General features: G+C 44.8%; 3 protein-coding genes across 3 annotated transcripts in view; 2 read left to right on the top strand and 1 right to left on the bottom strand.

Annotated features, from left to right (window-relative positions):
• The window catches only part of lrch4 (leucine-rich repeats and calponin homology (CH) domain containing 4), a 37,875-nt gene extending 28,309 nt beyond the window's left edge, over nucleotides 1–9,566 (bottom strand). Inside the window, 1 exon segment of the mRNA XM_048235872.1 lies at nucleotides 9,187–9,566. Within this exon segment, the coding sequence (XP_048091829.1) occupies nucleotides 9,187–9,358 (172 nt within the window). The 5' untranslated portion in view covers nucleotides 9,359–9,566.
• A 3,832-nt stretch (nucleotides 9,567–13,398) lies between these two features.
• On the top strand, nucleotides 13,399–17,699 carry LOC125289632 (F-box only protein 24-like). The gene is made up of 10 exons (XM_048236588.1): nucleotides 13,399–13,528; nucleotides 13,628–13,708; nucleotides 13,800–13,995; nucleotides 14,291–14,568; nucleotides 14,956–15,214; nucleotides 15,456–15,614; nucleotides 15,763–15,884; nucleotides 16,136–16,267; nucleotides 16,681–16,857; nucleotides 17,284–17,699. The coding sequence occupies exons 1-10, from the start codon at nucleotides 13,478–13,480 to the stop codon at nucleotides 17,614–17,616; spliced, it is 1,788 nt and encodes a 595-aa protein (XP_048092545.1). The 5' UTR covers nucleotides 13,399–13,477; the 3' UTR covers nucleotides 17,617–17,699.
• Nucleotides 17,700–18,526: 827 nt separating this feature from the next.
• LOC125289584 (zinc finger MYND domain-containing protein 15-like) overlaps nucleotides 18,527–20,219 on the top strand; it is a 6,682-nt gene continuing 4,989 nt past the window's right edge. The window contains exons 1-4 of the mRNA XM_048236515.1: nucleotides 18,527–18,533; nucleotides 18,708–18,966; nucleotides 19,475–19,724; nucleotides 20,023–20,219. The exon at nucleotides 20,023–20,219 is cut by the window's right edge and continues 1 nt beyond it. Of these exons, the coding sequence (XP_048092472.1) occupies nucleotides 18,708–18,966; nucleotides 19,475–19,724; nucleotides 20,023–20,219 (706 nt within the window). The 5' untranslated portion in view covers nucleotides 18,527–18,533. The remainder of the gene's footprint in view (nucleotides 18,534–18,707; nucleotides 18,967–19,474; nucleotides 19,725–20,022) is intronic.

The raw sequence follows: 20,219 nt of genomic DNA, 5'->3' as shown, positions 1-20,219 counted from the left end.
TGACTTCACTGCTTAGGCTTGGCCCTAAATGCAACACTATACAATCCCACCTTTTCCCCATATAAACACACACACATCAAAGAACATGGTAGCATGCACGCACACACCATAACGCCATCCATACACACATTAACTTGCACACACATATGCACGACACACCATAACGCCCATCCCATAACACACACACACCACAAGGCACACACATATGCACACACACACACTCCACCCTCTCCACACGCCCCAACTATCCTGATGATTTTAGAGACACACACACTCCCACCTTCTAAAGAGCACCACACACACACACACACACACACACACACCTTCTAAAGAGCACCACACACACACACACTCCCACCTTCTGAAGAGCACCACACACACACACACACACACACACACACACACACAGCACACACACACACACACACACACACACACACACACACACACACACACACACACACACACTTCCCCATTGTGTCTGTCAGTGGGACTAAACCTCAGAGACGCACTACTGTGGGGAAAGGCTATCTTTACATAACAGCCCCCACGGTTCATGATTCATACACGTACACACACACACATGCAAAAGGTCTGGGGTGACTTCACTGCTTAGGCTTGGCCCTAAATGCAACACTATACAATGCCCTTTCCCTATATAAAACATTCACACGCAAACATGCGAGTATGCACGCACACACCATAACGCCATCCCATAACACACACACACCCGCGTGCACACACATATGCACGCACACACCATAACGCCATCCCATAACACACACACACCCGCGTGCACACACATATGCACACACACACTCCACCCTTTCCTCCACACGCCTCCCAACTATCCTGATGATTTTAGAGACACACACACTCCCACCTTCTAAAGAGCACCACACACACACACACACACTCCCACCTTCTAAAGAGCACCACACACACACACACACTCCCACCTTCTGAAGAGCACCACACACACACACACACACACACACACACAACTCCCCCATGGCGTCTCTAATGTGGAGAGGCCTTGAATAAAACCATCTGGCCACACCAGAGTCAACACTACTGCTGCTGAGGAGAACGGCTATCAGTTACATAACAGCCCCCACGGTTCATGATTCATACACGTACACACACACACAGAGGGAGAGAGAGAGAGAGAGAGACATGCACAAATACACACAGACACAAACACGCACACATACCTCACACCACACACACACACACACACTTCGCACCAGGAGTGGCTACGGTTGCCAAGGCACTCTGTGCCCGTTGAAACACAACGCTGTCTCCTGGTCGGTGTGGAGCTGTAGGGATCGGGGCTTGGCCCTGTCGCTCTCCCAGTCAAACAGCTGCTACTGCCTGCACAGAGTCCTGCGCTCATTACCCTGCGCAGCACGCCACTGATCTCAGATCAGCACGCAGACGGAGGGGGGAAAAACCAGCAGGGCAACACCGCAGACTACACACACAGCACGTTTACAAAACATAATATGCTACCCAGCTATGCGTATAGGATAGCCAACAACTTCACCGTATGACCATATGCTAAGGCTGACATTGTTTACGTTTAGTGTTTAGTTTGTTATTGAGAATGTAACTAAATGAGATATTAGGCTACATTACATAAGCATGCACTTCCTAGTCATTGACCTAACAGCCTATCATAGCCTAGCGTCTCCCACTTCCTCAACATGTGACAGGCAAGTAGAGTCTCTCTCCGTCTCTCTCCGTCTCTCTCCGTCTCTCTCAGTCTCTCTCAGTCTCTCTCAGTCTCTCTCAGTCTCTCTCAGTCTCTCTCAGTCTCTCGCTCTTCTCCTCCCCCCTCCTCATCTCCGTACTGCACTCATCCCATAGTGTCTGGATGGGCCTCTTGGTCTGGATGAACCGTGCGTTGGGTTCAGTCGCAGTGTGTGTGTGTGTGTGTGTGTGTTGTTGCTGTGGCTGAACTCGGGGCCAGTCTCTTAGTCCCACTGAGAGGAGGCTGGAGCGCTGCTACATCATAGCAGAGTTATAGCTGCACTGAGAGGAGCTGGTGCTGGAGGCCAATGGGGTGACAATGAACCTGTCTATCCGACTTGGGACTCTCTCCTCCCCCTCTCCATCCGTCCATCTGTCTCTCTCTCTCTCTCTCTCTCTCTGTTTCTTCACTATTTTCTCTTGCTCTCTGTCTCACTCGCTCCAGTCCCAAGGGAGTATAAAGGATTCTCTTCACCATCTGCTGTGCAGTGAGACCAGGAAGACCAAAAGGCAGCACTCTCAGAGACAGAGAGAATGGACAGAGGAAAGAGAGAGAGAAAGAGACAGAGAGACAGAGAGAGTGCAATTGATGTTCTCATTCCATTCTTTACTGTTACATTACATTACTGGTGTTCTATTATAAGGCTTCACTAATGTCATGACATGATAAAAAAAACTCTGCATTTCAGGGAGCACAAGCCAAGGAAGGCAAGACAGAGGGACAGAGAGAGGGAGCGAGCGAGCGAAAGAGAAGGTCACTACATGGAGAGTTGGAGGGTAAAAAGTTCGAGCAACACAGAGATTCTCTGTGAGGCAAAAGAGATGGCATGGCATGGCCAGAGATAGGGGAGAAAGTGCAACAGGCATACAGATAGAAAGAGAGAATGTGAGGGATAGATAGATAGATAGATAGATAGATAGATAGATAGATAGATAGATAGATAGATAGAGAGAGAGAATGTGAGGGATAGATAGATAGATAGATAGATAGATAGATAGAGAGAGAGAATGAGGATAGGATAGATAGATAGATAGATAGATAGATAGATAGAGAGAGAGAGAGAGAATGTGAGGGATAGATAGATAGATAGATAGATAGATAGATAGATAGATAGAGATGTGAGAGATAGATAGATAGATAGATAGATAGATAGATAGATAGATAGATAGATAGATAGATAGATAGATAGAGAGAGAATGTGAGGGATAGATAGATAGATAGATAGATAGATAGATAGATAGATAGATAGATAGATAGATAGATAGAAATGTGAGGGATAGATAGATAGATAGATAGATAGATAGATAGATAGATAGATAGAGAGAGAATGAGAGGAGGATAGATAGATAGATAGATAGATAGATAGATAGATAGATAGATAGATAGAATGTGAGGAGGATAGATAGATAGATAGATAGATAGATAGATAGATAGAGAGAGAATGTGAGGGATAGATATATAGATAGATAGATAGATAGATAGAGAGAGAGAGAGAATGTGAGGGAGGGATAGATAGATAGATAGATAGATAGATAGATAGATAGATAGATAGAGAGAATGTGAGGGAGGGATAGATAGATAGATAGATAGATAGATAGATAGATAGATAGATAGACAGATAGATAGATAGACAGATAGATAGATAGAGAGAGAGAATGTGAGGGATAGATATATAGATAGATAGATAGATAGATAGAGAGAGAGAGAGAAATGTGAGGGAGGGATAGATAGATAGATAGATAGATAGATAGATAGATAGAGAGAAGTGAGGGAGGGATAGATAGATAGATAGATAGATAGATAGATAGACAGATAGATAGATAGATAGATAGATAGATAGACAGATAGATAGATAGATAGATAGATAGATAGATAGAGAGAGAGAGAGAGAGAGAGTATAACTTAACTGTGGGAGGATGAGGGAAGCAGACATTGCAGCACGACAAAGCCACATCCGCAGCAGGGGCCGGAAATGCAACAAGCAAGGGGAAGCACGAGGAACACTGCGCAACAGCTGGTTCTCTCTGACACACACAAACACACACACACACACACACACACAAGCTGACATAGAACAGGCGCTGTATGACAGTACAGCACATACAGCCACCTCAAAACAAGTGCTAGCTGAAGGCTTACTCAATAACACACCCCACACGTACACAAACACACACACACACATACAGACGCACAACACTGGAGGCGCCTTTAGATCATAACAATTTAGACAGCACGCTCGGCAGGCTGGTTAATCTCTACCTTCTCACCGTGCTTTCACAAATTCACACACACCGTGAAATCACACACTCCCCTCTCTCGCCGGCTTAACCACTGGAGGCTCCGTAGAGCCACATGAGCTGAGAGAACTTAGGCCTGCAGTCTACATAATCACAGAGAGCCCAGACTGCCAGGAGATTTCATAGAGCCTACGAGGGCTCAGAGTTGAACCACGCAAGAAATAAGATATGGTTGTTCATAGAAGTAAAAGGTTCTAATGTCAACGAGAAGAAGTCTAGAAGATTGTCAACACGGACTTGAACCGTGTACAACCACACCAGGAGAAAAAAATGGTTGGTTGAGAGATCTAGGGCAGTTTCCTCAGCTCCACAGCCACAAGCTCGTAAAACAGAAAACTCACAGAAACAGCAGGGCCATGGGAAAGATACAGATGATTTGTTTGAGGAAAAAAAAAACAGTTTATTCACAGCCGGTTTGCTTGAGAGAAAAAAATGATACAGCCGAATGAGATAGAGAGAAGCATTGTTGGGGTGGGGTCGGAGGAGGAGTATGTACGTGTGTGTGTGTGTGTGTGTGTGTGTGTGTGTGTGTGTGTGTGTGTGTAAATAAGGGATTGCCTGTTGTAAGGTTGTAACACAAAACAGAAGACTACAAAACTAAGAGCACCCTGTTGAAACTGACAGTTTTATTTCCTACTTAACATCGCTGTAGCAACAGGCAGCCGGGGAGCTGATCTGGTAGGTTATTGTCAGGTCACATGTCGCCACGGAGACTAGAAAAAAAAACTACAAGGAAGTGGAGTTGATAAGCTGAGAGGCCCAACAAAGATCCAGATTTGAGAACACAGTTGCACTGGGATAAGGTGTGCTCATGTGTACGCACGCATGCACGAAAATACTTTCAAATAAGCTTAGAGCTGGGAGCTGTTAGTAGGAGAAATCCTAAATCAAATATTTGACTACTTTGTTTGCAACCTGACACTGTGCTGGCGAAGGCAACTCCAGCACCAAACTTCACGCTCTTTAACCCAGAGGGACTAAGAGGTCTTACTTTAGTGACAGAGGAATGTATGGGGGGGAAAAACACACTTCAAACATGGAACGAGATGTCGAAAAAATCTGGAATGTTCCCCTGTGCACCTAAGGGCTTGCTCTGTGTCCCTCATGTCTCTCTGTCCCCTGCTGATTGGACACACTCTCTTTATCAAAATAAACACACACTTGGGGCACACAGTCTTATGGAAACATTCACCGACAAATACAACAATAACACACACATTCATTACAAGTGTTTTTAATGTGCCTGCTCCAATGTTACGTGTGTAACCTAACCGAAAACAGCCAGTGGAACCACTAAAACATGAGGAAAAGAGAGTCAAGAAAAACAAGAGAGAGAAGGGGGGAGATAGAGAGGGGTGGGGGGGAGAGAGAGATGGAAAAGAACGATGAAATGAAACAGGACAAAACTGGAAAAGATAACCTAGAACAGCACAAGGTCTCCAAACAGTTGAAGGTAGGAAAAGAAAAGAGAAAGAGGGGGCGAAAGAGAAAGGGTGACTCAGACAATGGCAGGGTGTATCAGCTAGAAGATTGTGAGTTCCAGGCAGGAGGAGAGAGACCCCCGGTTTTCGGGAATGTGACGACAATGGGAGCAGCAGGAGCAGCCCAAGGACTGTTTCATCAAAAGCCCTGACCCTCCCCCGCCGTATCCCCCTTCACACACACACACACACACACACACACACACACACACACACACACACACACACACACACACACACACACACACACGTCCCTTCATCGTTCTATATCTCAGCTGCTGCGGTGCTTAGTTGTGGCATGGCGTGTGTCTGCTCCCTATGTCTCTCTCTCCCCTCAACAAAAAGCTGTTGTGCTCCACGCGCCCCAGGGGTCACGAGTTTGGGGAGCCCCGCGACAAATATTTATTTCACTTTGCACCAACTTTCTCTCGCAGTCTGTCTCTCGTTCGTTCGTTCGCTCCCCCCTTCTTCTTTCCTCAGGCCCCCTTTCCATCTGCCCGTGGCCCATGTGCTGTTTTTCTCTTTGCCTGTTTTGTCCGTTCTCTGACTCTCTCGTCTCGCTCTATCTGATTTTCCTTTTCTCTTTGTCTTCATCTCTCCCTTTCTCTCTCTCTCTTTCTCGTCGTTCCTCTGCAGTGCTGCTAGTCCTGGGGCAGGCAGAGAGAAGAGGCTGCACCTCCCAACCCCCAGCACGCTCCCAGGGAGGGGAACCCTGCAGTTATTAGTAAAGCACATGCAGCAGCCTCAAAACAAGGGCACGCACACACGCACACACACACACACACACACACACACACACACACACACACACACACACACACACAAAAGATGTGTGTACACTACATACACAGGCTTAATACAAATATATACCTACCCCACCCTCTTACTTATTAATATCTGCATGACTAGAGGACACACACATGTGTGCACACACATATCAGCAAGATTATTGGTTACAAGCAGTAGAGTTCTGGAACTGAGGGGGTCTTGTGCTGGGATTTGCTCAGGCACACAGTTGAGTTTTGTTCCCCTGGATGATGCAGAGCCAGTCTTCCTCTCTCTCTCTTCCCTCTCTTTCTCTCTCTCTTCCTCTCTCGCTCTCCCTCTTTCCTAAACTCTCCATCTTTCTCTTTCTGTCAATTCTTTGGTCTTCTTTCAGAGCTGCTTTTTCTTCTCCCCCCTCTCTCACTCTCCCCCTCTCTCTCTGTCTGTCTCTGTCTCTGTCTGTCTCTCTCTCTCTCTCTCTCTCTCTCTCTGTGTCTCTCTCTCCCTCTCCTCTTCTTCCCTGAGGGCGAGGTGAACCCCTGACCTTCCTGTGGGGAAGTCTGTGCTGGAGTGTCGTCAGGAGACTGGAAGCAGCAAAAGCAGAAGGTGGGGGAAAGAAGAGAAGAAAAAAAAAGACTGAAAGAAAGACCGAAAGAGTGAAAGAAAGAAAGAACGAAAGGCTGTTTTTATAAAAGGAGGAGAGAAGGGCCCCGCTTCAGGCCTTGCTGGCATCGAGCAGCAGTTTTGCTTGTGCTTTCGGTATTCGGCTTGAACACTGCCCACTTCACAGAGCTCTCTCTCTCCAGCCTGCTACCAGACAGCTGGATCCTTCGCTTCTCTCGACTCTATTCTGGGCAATATTTGTAGTTTCAGATCCACAACGCTGTGTTTAAAAAGAAACGCACAATGCCGACCTAGCCTTCACAGATGGTTGTTTGATCTAAAAAAAAATAATAATAAAACGGTTCTCAGGGCCTTGTAATTACCGGTACTGCCCACCTCATGGATAGGGTGTAGCAGGTAGGCTAACAGCAGGGTGTGTCGCAGCAGATTGGGATAGATGTTACATGTAGCCCTGGCAAAGACGGACTTGAGAACAAAGACAAATGAATCACTAGTGTGGGTGTATATGCAGGTAGATGTGTGTATGTCTGTGTGTGTGTGTGTCCCTATGACTGAACCGGTCAGGAACCAGTCAGGCTTAGGTGAGTCAGGCAGCAACTGTTGGTAAGAGATCAAACTCAGGCAGGACATGAGATATTGAGCCAAGTCACAGGGACACAATAACCATGGTGATGTGCCAACACAGTCTAATGTTTGAGCTGTTGGTTGCTTAACAGATAGATCAAAGAGATAAACAACAGTTCTGATCATCCCAAATTGGCCACAATCAAGTGCGCAGTAAGTGAAGTAGACAAGTCTTGCCTTGCCTTATAGCCAAAGCACACACACACACACACACACACACACACACACACACACACACACACACACACAAGTGCATGTTGGCGTCAGCATGCTACAAGAATATTGTGTGTCTCTAAACCCAGACAGTTGTGTGTGTGAGAGTGAGTGTATGTGTGAGTGTGTCAGTCTGACTGGTGTTTCTTTAGTCTCACCCTAATCTACATTATTTAGGAGGCAACTGGCGTCCCATGTAGGTTAATGTTTCTGGGACATGTCACAAAGAGTTCTCTTCTCCTCTGCTGCTCCATGAGCAAGTGACTCAAAGGAATCTAAAACACTAAACGTGAGGAGTAAATGCAGACTCAAAAGCAGGGGAGGATACGGAGGTTACGGAGTGATTTGAAGAGATGAAAATGTTCAAGTAATCTGCAGTACCTACAACAAATTATAAGCACCTCTACCAAGTCGTTAGGAAGGAACTAGGAAAAGCCATGCTTCCAACACAATGCAAAACTGTGCCAACCAAGATAACCTTATCTACAGTCTCAGACACATTAATCATAGGAATATCAATTACTGCTGTTAAGCTGTCTCGGTGGCAACCGTGTATACATGTGTGTGTGTGTGTGTGTGTGTGTGTGTGTGTGTGTGTGTGTGTGTGTGTGACAACCAAGGACTATTCCCCTCACATGGCAGGGGAGCAGATGGTCATAATTACCGGGAACACAGCACTAGGTTCTTTGGAAAGAGGGGGCGTTTGGGTGTTCCAAGGGTGACTGGCTGTGTCATCTTTAGCTAGCAAGCAAGCTAACGAGTTTGATTTCAACTAGCATGGTCTAATCCCCTTTCAACAAGACAAGGGAGAATGTAACTCAGCTAACTTCTATTACTTATCCAATTGTAGGCCAAAGGCTTAACGCTAACGCAAAATGAATGTTTCCATCACGCTGTGTCAAAAAAGTAAACGGAAACTGCAAGGGGTGGCCCCTTGGAACGAACAACAGTACACAGGAGGACACAGGCCCGTCATTATGTGCAAGAGAAGTAAGTCATGCCTACTGATGCAGCAAGAACTCCTTTGCAACAGGAAGCGAATGCGAAAGTCTTGAACTTGCAGCTAACGTTGATGCTAAGTTATCCCTAACAAGCAAGGACATATTTTGTTGTCAGGCTAGCGAGGAAAACGTGGACTGTAAACAAAAGCAAAGACTGACAATAATTAAAGTCAGACATATTTCACACGGGTTTCGTTTCTGACAATTTGGAGTCAAATCAAACGATAAGGAACTAGCTTGCTGTTTCTCACAACACGCCTGCTGCTGCGTGGTTCAGTTGGACGATGCACCACCACGTTAGAGAGAATGCAGGTGGGGGAGAAAAGAGTGAGACAAAAGAGACCCAAATGACTAGTGGCCACTGAGAGCCATGTCGCCTGATGTATAAGACAACGGTTCAGAAGGAAAGTAAGAAGTAAGCTCCTTACCTGCGTATACAATGTCCGACAAGTCATAATTCTTAGCGGTTGGGGGAAACTCCTTGAGTTTACGATTAGACAAGTTGAGAGCACCGCTCGACGCAGCCTCCTCCAGCGCCTTCTCCACGCTCCGGCTGGCCGCTATTGTCGCCGGCAGCTGGGAAACATCCCCAGCAGCCATGAAACACAAATACGCCGCTAATATTACTTTATTCGTATAGTTAGGTTAAAAAACCTGAAATTAGACTTTTCTTTTCCGTTGTTCTGCACTGGCAAATGGCGTTGTATCCCTTGTTGAAGATTTGTAGTCCAGAAAAGACATCACGTTAAATCCAACAAGAAAACTAATCTCCCTCTCCAGACGAGACACACACACACATCCACTCCGGTTCGCGAGCGGATCGCAATAACTGTCAACCTGTCAGTGGGCTGCGCGAGGCGACCGGAGGCGTGGCCAAATGTTGAGTAGTCTTGATTGACAGGTCGGACACACCCTAAAATCATTCTTTACTACAAAACACATGATAAGCTTGGAGGAAAGGGGCGTGCTTATTTTCACGATTTCAGAGAGCCAAGAGAATACGCAAACCAATCAGGGGAAAGATGAGTTAGTGGTTCCAAAGAGTTCCAGGAAAGTGTCGAAATTCAGGTTAACTACGACGAAACCAGTCATGAAACGGGAAGTTATTTTATAGCCTAATAGCCATAGTCTATCCAAATAGCCTATGGAATCCATTGACAAGATGAAGAAAACATCACTTAATTAAATGTTTTTTGAATTAAATGGTGAGGTAGAGTCTGCATTTAGGCTGCCAAACAGTAGAGTATAATTGTAGGCCTTGAATATAAATTGCATAAGAGGGGAAGTTAATTGGCAATGTGTGTGTGTGTGTGTGTGTGTGAGAGAGAGAGAGCCCCATACTTAAATGACATCAAAGATAGAAAGAAAAGACTGACAAAATACAGAATCAGTGACCAAACCCTACACATTGAAACCGGTAGACATAGACAAACATGGGTGCCTAGACATATGAGGAACTAGCTTCTGCATAAATGATGTAGAAAAGGAGGAACATTTCCTTCTTAATTGCATCAGATATACACCTATAAGGGACATTATTTTTGCTGAATTCAAAAAGCATATAACAGAATTTGAAAATCTATCTCTACAAAGAAAACTATATATATTATTGGGAGAGGAACCAAACTGTTCATGCCTAGCTGCAGATTATATTATGACCTGCCATAAAACAAGAGAAAAGTTGTAACTTTCATGTATGTGGCATATTGATGAGTTTATCCCCTTTGTGTACATGTAAATACTATGTTTGATATTAGGTATTGCTATTTACCTCAATTTGATTTATGTAGATGTATCTGCAAGTGTAGGCATATAATGTGTTTACAATAATATTTTTTTTATTTCTATTTTTTCCTACAGTATAGCACTATTGCTGAAGCTATTACTGTCCTTTTAATACCATTTACCATTTATCCTTTCATTATTATTATTATATATATATTTTTTTTACTTTCCTTTCATTATTTCATTTTATCTCTATACCAATACTTATGTAAAGTTGATTATTAACATGTTATACTTGTAGCTTTGGCAACAGTGACTACTCATTCATGCCAATAAAGCACCATTTGATTTGATTTGATTTGATTTGAGAGAGAGAGAGAGAGAGAGAGAGAAGAAAAGAGAGAGTCATTCTTTGTCATCACCCAAGTAAATCTCTTTCTCTCCATTTTACTTTTCATTTCAGTCTTATAACAGCACAGCAGCAGACGGGTCCTACACTACCGCTCTCCCAGCATCCATCAACACCCACTCATCCCCAACACAGCAGGACACACACACACACACACACACACACACACACACACACACACACACACACACACACACACACACACACACACACACACACACGACCCCCTAGTGTCCCATCTGCCCCATCTGCCTGTCTCCTGATGTGATGATGGTCACACAGCTGGGTCCGGAGCATGAGAGAGAGGAAGATCTGTTATTGAGCACTGGGCCCTTTCCATTTCCAGCGCACAGCGCCGTCCATTAATGTGCATTACAGCGTCCAGTGTAATCACACCCAGTCCATTACCACCACGTATGTCACACACCCTGCGGATGTCGGAGAGATTACAGCAGGGCATTACTGTCTCTGCCCCCCTGCCATGTGCTCACCCTGTCTGTCAACATGGGGCTTTTCAGTGTCGCTAGATGAATAGCCTACATTTAACATGTTAAATTCACTCAAAATCAGTATGTATGTAAGTATAGGTCTACTCTTAGTGAAATTAAGGGGATTTCTTTGACTGTGGCTGAAAGATACTTAATTTTTTTAAACTAGATTTGTGTCTGTGTTATGTCGTGTTTCGTGCTTTGTGTTATAGCCTAGTTTTGTTTTTAAAAAAAATAACTGGCATAACTGGGGGTTGTTCAGTTTGGTAAAGGGTTCTGTCCCGTGCTATTTACTGATTCCTGAATTGACTGTTTGTGTCAGGAAGGAACAAAAAAAAAAGCGTGGGTCAGTAAATCATCAACAGAGTCAATAGACTGCTGGGACAGTGAGGATGACGAGAGGGGGTTGGAGTGGGGTGGGGTGGGGTGCTGGGTGCTGGGTGCACCCCAGAGGAAGAGAGGCGGGAGAGCGTGAGAAACTCTTCAGCCATATAGGCAACTTCCACCACTAATATCCCTCAGACACCAGGAGAGACGGAAATAACAAGGGATAGTGGGAAAATGAAGATGAGTGAAACGAGAGAGAGAGAGAGGGAGTGGGGGAAAAGAAAGAGAGTGGGAGCATAGAGAAAATGGGAAGAACACATGAACTACTGCACAGTGAAGAATAAAAAACAAAGGAAATGGCAATTGGGGACAAGCCAATCCTATAAATAGCCATCAACTCAGAGTGGGACAATGACATAGATTACTCTAATTCACGACTCTCTAGAATGAAATGACTATCGAACTGTATGCACATTCATTAAAGACTCAGTGGGATATTTCCTAATTAATTACAATTACTTTTTGCCACGATCGTCTCTGCCATCAGATCAATAAGCCTAATTTCCCAGACTTCCCATTCCGTCTCAAATGGTCCTTTACTCTTACGTCATCTCACATGCATGTGGGTCATTAAGGACCATGAATATTAATGTTCATTAGTGGGACAGCAGAACAAGCCAGGGACTCTGCCTTTGTTTCAGACAGCCTATTTAGCTCACTAGTTCATTTGTCCCTGTCCCTCGCCATGTTCTCTGTGTTTGTGTTTGTGTGGGTGCTTTTTTTTCTTCAAATGTACCATAGGGCCATTGTTGAGGGCCTACCAGGCAGATACGTGCAAAGGCAGAGGCATGAGTGTGGACACGTACATTTTCCTGAGCAGAGCACAGGCGCGATCATACAAATGGTTCAACAGAGGCCTCAGAGAGAGATAGGCTGTATTCATACTGGGGCTTGTTGACCAAAGATGAGAGGGAATCAATGACGCATGGGGAAAAGTTATGTGTGTATGCTTGTGAGTGTGCGTGTGTGTCTTGTTGATCTTGTGGATCTTGTTTTCCTTGCTTGCCTTTCAGATCCAAATAAAAAAAAATCATGTGTGTGTGTGTGTGTGTGTGTGTGTGAGTGAGTGTGTGGGAGAGAGAGAGAAAGTATGAATGAGTGGCTCTTGAAAAATGAGAGTACATGAGAATGATTGGAATGAGATTGAATGTGACCATCCCCATGCCAGCTGCAAGGGTGGGAAAGGGTGAGAGAGAGTGAGAGAGAGAGAGAGAGAGAGAGAGAGACAGCTTGGCTGGAGCTCTTTTGCTATTAATTAACACTAGACACGGCCCAGAGAAAGTCTTCCCTTACTACATTTCAAGACTGTCATATCAAGCATGTTACCAATCATGCATGTTTTAGCCTTCATATGTAACAGCAAAAATGGGAAAATGATTGGTGCACTGGTAAAGTCAATTTAAATAATATTGACGCTGTAACATCATAAAATAGGTTATTGGATTGGGTAACATAGGTCTATAAAAAATACCTTCAGATGTGCCTATTAGCTCACAAACACCTACATCATGGCTCTAGAATTCAAACTGTATTCTTTCTGAGTTGTTTAATGATGTCACATGTAGTGGTTGCCAAGGTAGGATATTTAGAATGGAATTTTGAAGTGGAGTTCTAATATGTTTACCAAAAGTGGTCATTTGACAACTATAATCAGCAGTTACAACCTGTAAAATATTTTTAGGAGTTAAAATAGTTTCAAATGTTACAATCATGGCAGAGAGGCCAAAAAGAATAAAAACGAGAACTGAAGTGCCACCTACAGTAAGTAAAGAAAAATGCAACAGGATTCAGGTAAAAATAAATTTTGGAAATACCTGTTTTAAAATGATTTTAATATTTTAAAATTCTTGTCAAATTTAGTCAAAGAGGAGAAAGAGAAGCTCTCCAGCACAGTCTGAGGAGGGTTTGTCGAAAAATATCCAGTCTCTGCCACCAGAGCTGGTGAGCTATGTTAGTCATAAAAATAATGGATATAACCAGAGTTACCTTAACATTTGTAATGGGTTTTTATATTATCCATTATTCATTTCAGGTTGAAGAGATCCTGTCCTGGGTGTCGGCCCGTGACATCATTTCCTTTGGGTCCACCTGCAGCACTTTCCACCTGCTGAGCCTCAACTCAATCCTGTGGAAAAAGCTGTACCAGCGCCAGGCCTCAGGAAGACTTCCTGTAGACAACATCTCTAATGCAGCTTCCACCAACTGGAAGCGGATGGCCGTCTTCAAATGTAAGAGGGACAGGGTGTCAGTCTCAGGTTATGTTTGTCATGCCTCCGCCATCGACTTCAGTGACAGTTAACTACCAACCCACACCAAGAACTCTTTATAATCATACCTTGCTGAGAAATGTGATATTTGTTAAAGTTTGCTTTCACTCTCAATCTGGAATGACCAGCTATTGAACTGTACTATATATGTGTATGCAGTATATATATTTATATATACATATATATATATATATATATATACTACCTTTTTGCTTTATTTCCATCTCCAATGATCCCTCTCACATTTCCTCTCTAGACACCCAGGCCCTGCATATACAGCGTCTGGGCAGCAGTGGCAGCGGACGTGGGAACTTCAACTGGGGTCGAGGCGGGGGTCAGCTGGTGTCCCGTGCCGTCGTGCCTCCCCATGCGCTGGGCTTCCGCCGCACCCAACCCACCCGCGACCACCTGCTGATGTGGGACTACCAGGGCACTCTCTTCCTGCTGCGCAACGCCGTCACTCCCTCGCAGCACGGCCAGCTGACCTGGAGACGCGCCGCACGCTACTCTATGCTGTGCCAACAGGCCAAAGATGTGAGAGGCAGTGCGTGTGTGTGTGTGTGTGTCTGTGTGTGTGTGTGTCTGTGTGTGTGTGTGTGTGTGTGTGTGTGTGTGTGTGTGTGTGTGTGTGTGTGTGTGTGTGAGTTTGTGTGTATTTGATAATATGACACATGTCTGAAGTGATACCATTTAATATGATGCGTGTCTGAAGTGATACCATTTCACTCATGGCTGAATAATGAAATGATCCACTAATGAATCCTATATCCATTTCCCAGCTGTCAAAATGTCAATAACTTGATTTTAACATGTGTTTCCTGAAAAGAAAAAAAAACCCTGTCAACTAACACAACAGAGACCAAATGGTTGGCTGGCAGATGGTTCTGTTCTGACACCACTTGATTCTTTTCTTCTCAATAGTTTGCCGTGGACCCCCGAAGTGACATCTCCCACCGCATGTTCGTCTACGTCCTCGTGAGCCGTTCGGACGCCATCCCGCCCCCTAACGCAGCTGGACCCTCCACCTCGACCCTGGCACCGCAGAGGTGCGACTGCGTGGAGGTCTACCAGCAGGACAACGGCGTCCGAGTATTCCGCATGACCTTCCACGCCTCACTGATCTTCACTCGAATCCGCCTCACCGGGACGGAGTTCAACCGGACCCTGCTGCTGCTCACCGGTCTGTGGCAAGACAAGAGATTCTACAACACCAATATCCATTTGAACAGCAATATTCAGCAATAGCAATATTCCTTTGAATAGATATTCATTTGACATTTAACACGATTTTATTTGGGTTTCCATTCATATGAAAAAGTGATATGCTAAAATGGACTCATTGTGTGACAATAAGACCCTTTTAACAGTATTCTTATTTTACTCACTTGTCCTCACACTCATTCTTTTCATCTCTCTGTCAGACACTGGGAAGGTGTACGCACTGTATGTGAACGAATCTCAGCTGAGCACCCCCCGCTCCTATACTGTGCAGCTGTCACTCAAGAAGATCAGCAGCGCCATGCCCGGCATGTCAATCAAGCAGCTGCACACTGGCTTCAACAGCGCTCTGTACCTTACATGTATGGTCAAGCCCCCCACACACACACACACAATCCTTACATTACACCATATAGAGACCAGACATGACATGAATCTGAATGCAATGAAACATTATCCTCTACCTTCCTCTTATTCCTGTTTCTGCTCTCTCAACTGCTTACTTTTTAGCTGAAGGTGCGGCGTACATCGAGGTGCACACAGCAGGTGTCCACCGTCAACTGTTTGGCTCCAATGCTGGATTTGACCCCCATGACATCCACGTTCCTATGCCAATCTCCATCCCCAATAAGGTATCCATCACCGACAGAGTTTGGGAAGATGAGTCACACTCTATGTACTGTATACAAACACACACTATTTCATATGCTCTTAGCCACTGTCACTCTACTGTATATATTTATCAATATACATCCCACAATCCATTCCAATAACAACACTAACACCAATACCAGAAGTCAAGGTCACCAAGTTTAAGAAAAACACTGTCAAAACAGTTCTCTGCTCTCCCTCCTTATGACTCATTTCTGTTCTTGCCCCTAAGGTGGTCAAGTGCTCTCTGAGTCAGACACATCTCTGCCTGGTGGATGACTGCGGCCGTCTCTACATGCAAGGCTGCAACCGCTATGGGCAGTTAGGGACTGGCGACAAGATTGACCGCGGACAGCCTACTAAGGTGAGTGAGGTCATTGTAAGTGTGAGAGTGACACAGAGAAATATGTGTTTTTTGTATTTGTGTTGGTGTAGGCACACTAAATACTATGATAATAAATATTAAAATACACAATACACACTAAATACTATAATAATAAATATTAAAATACTATAACCACAGCGGGTGCTGTGGCGCAACAAGCTACAGTGCCCATACCATTTATAGGCCTAAGTGCCCACAGAGACCCAGGTTCGAATCCATTTTCCGATTACACCCCATCTCTCTCTTTCCCGCTCACTTCCTGTCACTCTTCACTGTCCTATCAAAATGAAGGCAAAAAAATAAATAAAAAATAAACTTATAATATACTATAACCACTTAATTTATTTTCTTTGAATGGTTGCTGTCCCTAAATGACCGGTGTGTGCTTGTAGGTGGCGCTGTCAGTGTCCATGGGCCTGGTGGATGTGTGGTGTGGACTCAACCACTCCCTCGCTCTGCTGCAGGGGGAGTCCGGCACCCGGGAGGTTCACGGCTGTGGATGCGGAGCCGGAGGGCGGCTGCCTGGATGTCCTGTTGGCAGTGCTGTCTTTGTCAAGCTCAGTGTGCATGTAAGAGAAACCTGACACTGACTGCCCGGTTATTTTATGACATAGGCTGAATACTAGTCCAAAATGACCAGACCTTTAAAATCATTGTACCAGCATATCTCCATCAACTGCACACACACACACGCGCAATATGCAGACATGCACAAACCACTGTGTACTTTAATTTTTTGTTTGTAGCAATCAATCAATCAAATATAATTAAACCGCAAAGTTGACTGCATGACACAATGTAGGCTAAGGCCAGACACTGGTCCTATGCTAACAGGTTATTAAAAGCATTTCCCATCATGGCATACATTAGGATACATGGAGATGATCATGTTAACTAATATCCTCTTCTAAATACGACATTGATTAGACATCAATTGATCAATTGAATGAATTGATTAATTAATTGATTATTAACACACTGCTTTTGTCCCTCAGGCCCCTCGCAGCACAAAGTCCATCTGCGCCTCCAAGGACTGCCTGTACCTCCTCTGTACCCACGACACCGAGGAGCCCCCCATCACCTTGCCCGCGCCGGCCGAGGTGAAGGAGGCGGAGGCAAGGGAGGTGCGCGAGGAGCGTGAACGCCTGCGCACACACCTGAGCCTCATGGAGGATTGCGACAGCATGCAGCAGCAGCTGGACCTCCTGCGGGACACTATCCAGACCCACATGACCCTCAGCTCCACTCACAGGGACTTCCTGGACCAGGCGCTGACCACCATCCAGCACTCGTCTTCGTCCTCCTCCTCCACCTCGATGGACTTCTAGGCACACTTGTCACCCGGCACCCGCTTTCTTCTAGGCCAAATGGTTTATTTTAATACCAAATAAATGTATTTCTTGCAAATGAAGCTGGACTTTTTCAGTCTCACCACACACCACTAGAAGTCTGGGGTATTATGTTCAGAGATAAGGGGGAGACCATGGTTATGGTTATGGATTTAGCAGACACCTTTGTCCAAAATGACACATAAATACAAAACAACATAACAATATTTAAAATTGAACAGGGAACAGATTAAAATGTAGGTCAAATATAGTAAGGAGAATAGTTGTAGTACACAATAATATCAATTTAAGCAATAGCCTAATAAAAAGCAATGTAAAAAAGGGGAAAGGCAATAATAAAACAATAATGTCAAGATTGTGTGTCACTCTCGTGTGCCTTTGTCAGTTTTAGCAACTCAAGAGCCATTCAGTCTCAAGAAGAAAATATTTCTAGGTAGCCGATCTCTTTTATTTAGGACTTTTTATAGGAGTTGCTTAGCCTACTGATGAAAATGTTCATCATTTCATAGGCCTTCCTATTAACAAGGAAGATGTGAGGTTAGGTGTTAACCATTAAATCCGAGTTATAAACCAGTTTATATCAATGACTGTATACACACAGTAGGCTACAGTCATTTCTTTATATAGGCTATTAAACACAAAAAATAAATCAAGTGGGACTACTAATTAATTTAGAAGAAAATATGGTATACACGCAGCGGGATACGAATGGAACGTTTAAATGAAAACATTCTATCGTGTAGTGAATTACAAAAGAATGTTGGGCGTGTGATGCGTACACTTTCATAAAATAACTCTCAGAGAAAATAGCACATTGACCTGCATTGTTTTTCAGCACATCTTCGGGTCTAGGAGAAACAGGACAAACTAATTTCAAGTAAAGGAAGAGAAAGAAGGTACTGAAACATACCATTTGATACCGTTTGTGTTTTGGCTAGACGTGGAGTTATATTTAGGCTAACTTGACAAAAATAGCCTGTTCTTTCCGGTCAACTTCATCAACCTGGTTGATTTCTATCCATTCTATCTTCAAATCTGTCTCCAACATGTCTCCTTATTTCCCCCTGCAGATGGAACTCGTATCTGGTTACCGAGACCAGCTCATAGCTTTTTCCGAGACCATGGCGCAGTGGTATCGCTCCTTCCAGACCTGCCCCAAGACGCACTGCGAGAAGAGATGTCTGAGTGACACTTGGGGATATGGTCCTCCTCGTTACCCCATCGACGAGGCCTCTCCTCTTTGGATTCTGCACCTGTTGGACTGCACTGCATCGCCCCCTGCTGTTCACAGCCGTCTCAGCCAGTCCGAAATAGACCCCGCCGACTTGAGTGGGTTTAGACATCATGGATGTTCAGCTCACTTAAGTTTTATGGAACGAAAGAAGCATATTATGGAAGTCATGTATTTATGCCACATTTAGAAATGCATTTAAGCACTATCAGCATCATTACCATTTTTGATTTTGAGATCCATTAGTCCATCAGCATCAGAAATTATTAATTATCTTGTGTACCCATATCGTACTGTGATATAGGAACCTGTAAGACCATGGTTCTGCTACAGAATATTGCCCAGCTACAACATTTTTTAGTGCACTAGAGTGAGAAACATGCATGTGACTTACTGGCTCATTTTCCAGAAATGTGAAGCAACAGTATGGTCTACTCTGGAGGCTACTGGGGAGGCTAGATGACAAAAATAGGCTTTAGGTTCTAACAGTTGTAGGCGTACTCTGATAAGCAAATAAGGTAAATCTCTATCTGCAGTACTGGTTATTCCATTCATATATTTAGTCTATTTTTTTTTTTTTTAATTTCCCTTTTATGTTGGCTGTAGCGCGTTGTGAGGGAGACAGTGTTTTGATGGTGACCGACGCCTCTGGTCTGCCGCTGGGGTTTGATGTCCTGTCACGTGGCTGGGCGGGATCCCTGGGAGGAGGTGAGGCGGCAGGCGGTGACGGCAAAGGAGCGGTGGGAACAACGCAAAGGATGGTGGGACTTCTCCGCCGCTGCATGGAGGCTCCGATGAGTGGCGGATTACCACGCCGACCCCAGACTCTTAGAGTGAACGACAGGAAACTTCACAGGTTAGATCTGAAAGTTATTACATTACTCCACCCCCATTCCCTAACCACCCCCTTGCACACACATACACACACACACACACACACACACACACACACACACACACACACACACACACACACACACACACACTCACACACACACACACACAAATAGAGTTCTGCTATTTACTTTCCTTGCTGTCTCTCTTCCCTATCATTCTTTTTCTCTTTCCCCTCTTTTCTTCCTCTCTCTCTCTCTCTCTCTCTCTCTCTCTCTATCTTTCTCCGTCCCTGTACATCTCTCTGCCTCCCTCCACAGACTGCTCAGTAGGAGTGAGCGGGCCTACGCCGCCCTGCGTGTGGTGCTGTGTCCCCAGGCCCTGGGAGACTGGGGCCCCACCACGCTAGAGCCCGTGAGCGGGGAGCCCGAGCCGCAGGAGTTCAGTATGCGCTGGCCCTCAGCCCGCTACTGCCACGTGTGTAAGAAACATTCCTTCCCCAGCCAGCTGAAACCAT

Source organism: Alosa alosa, chromosome 24 (assembly GCF_017589495.1).
Source record: "Alosa alosa isolate M-15738 ecotype Scorff River chromosome 24, AALO_Geno_1.1, whole genome shotgun sequence".
Taxonomy (NCBI): domain Eukaryota; kingdom Metazoa; phylum Chordata; class Actinopteri; order Clupeiformes; family Clupeidae; genus Alosa; species Alosa alosa.
This window is presented reverse-complemented; position numbering and strand designations above follow the sequence as displayed.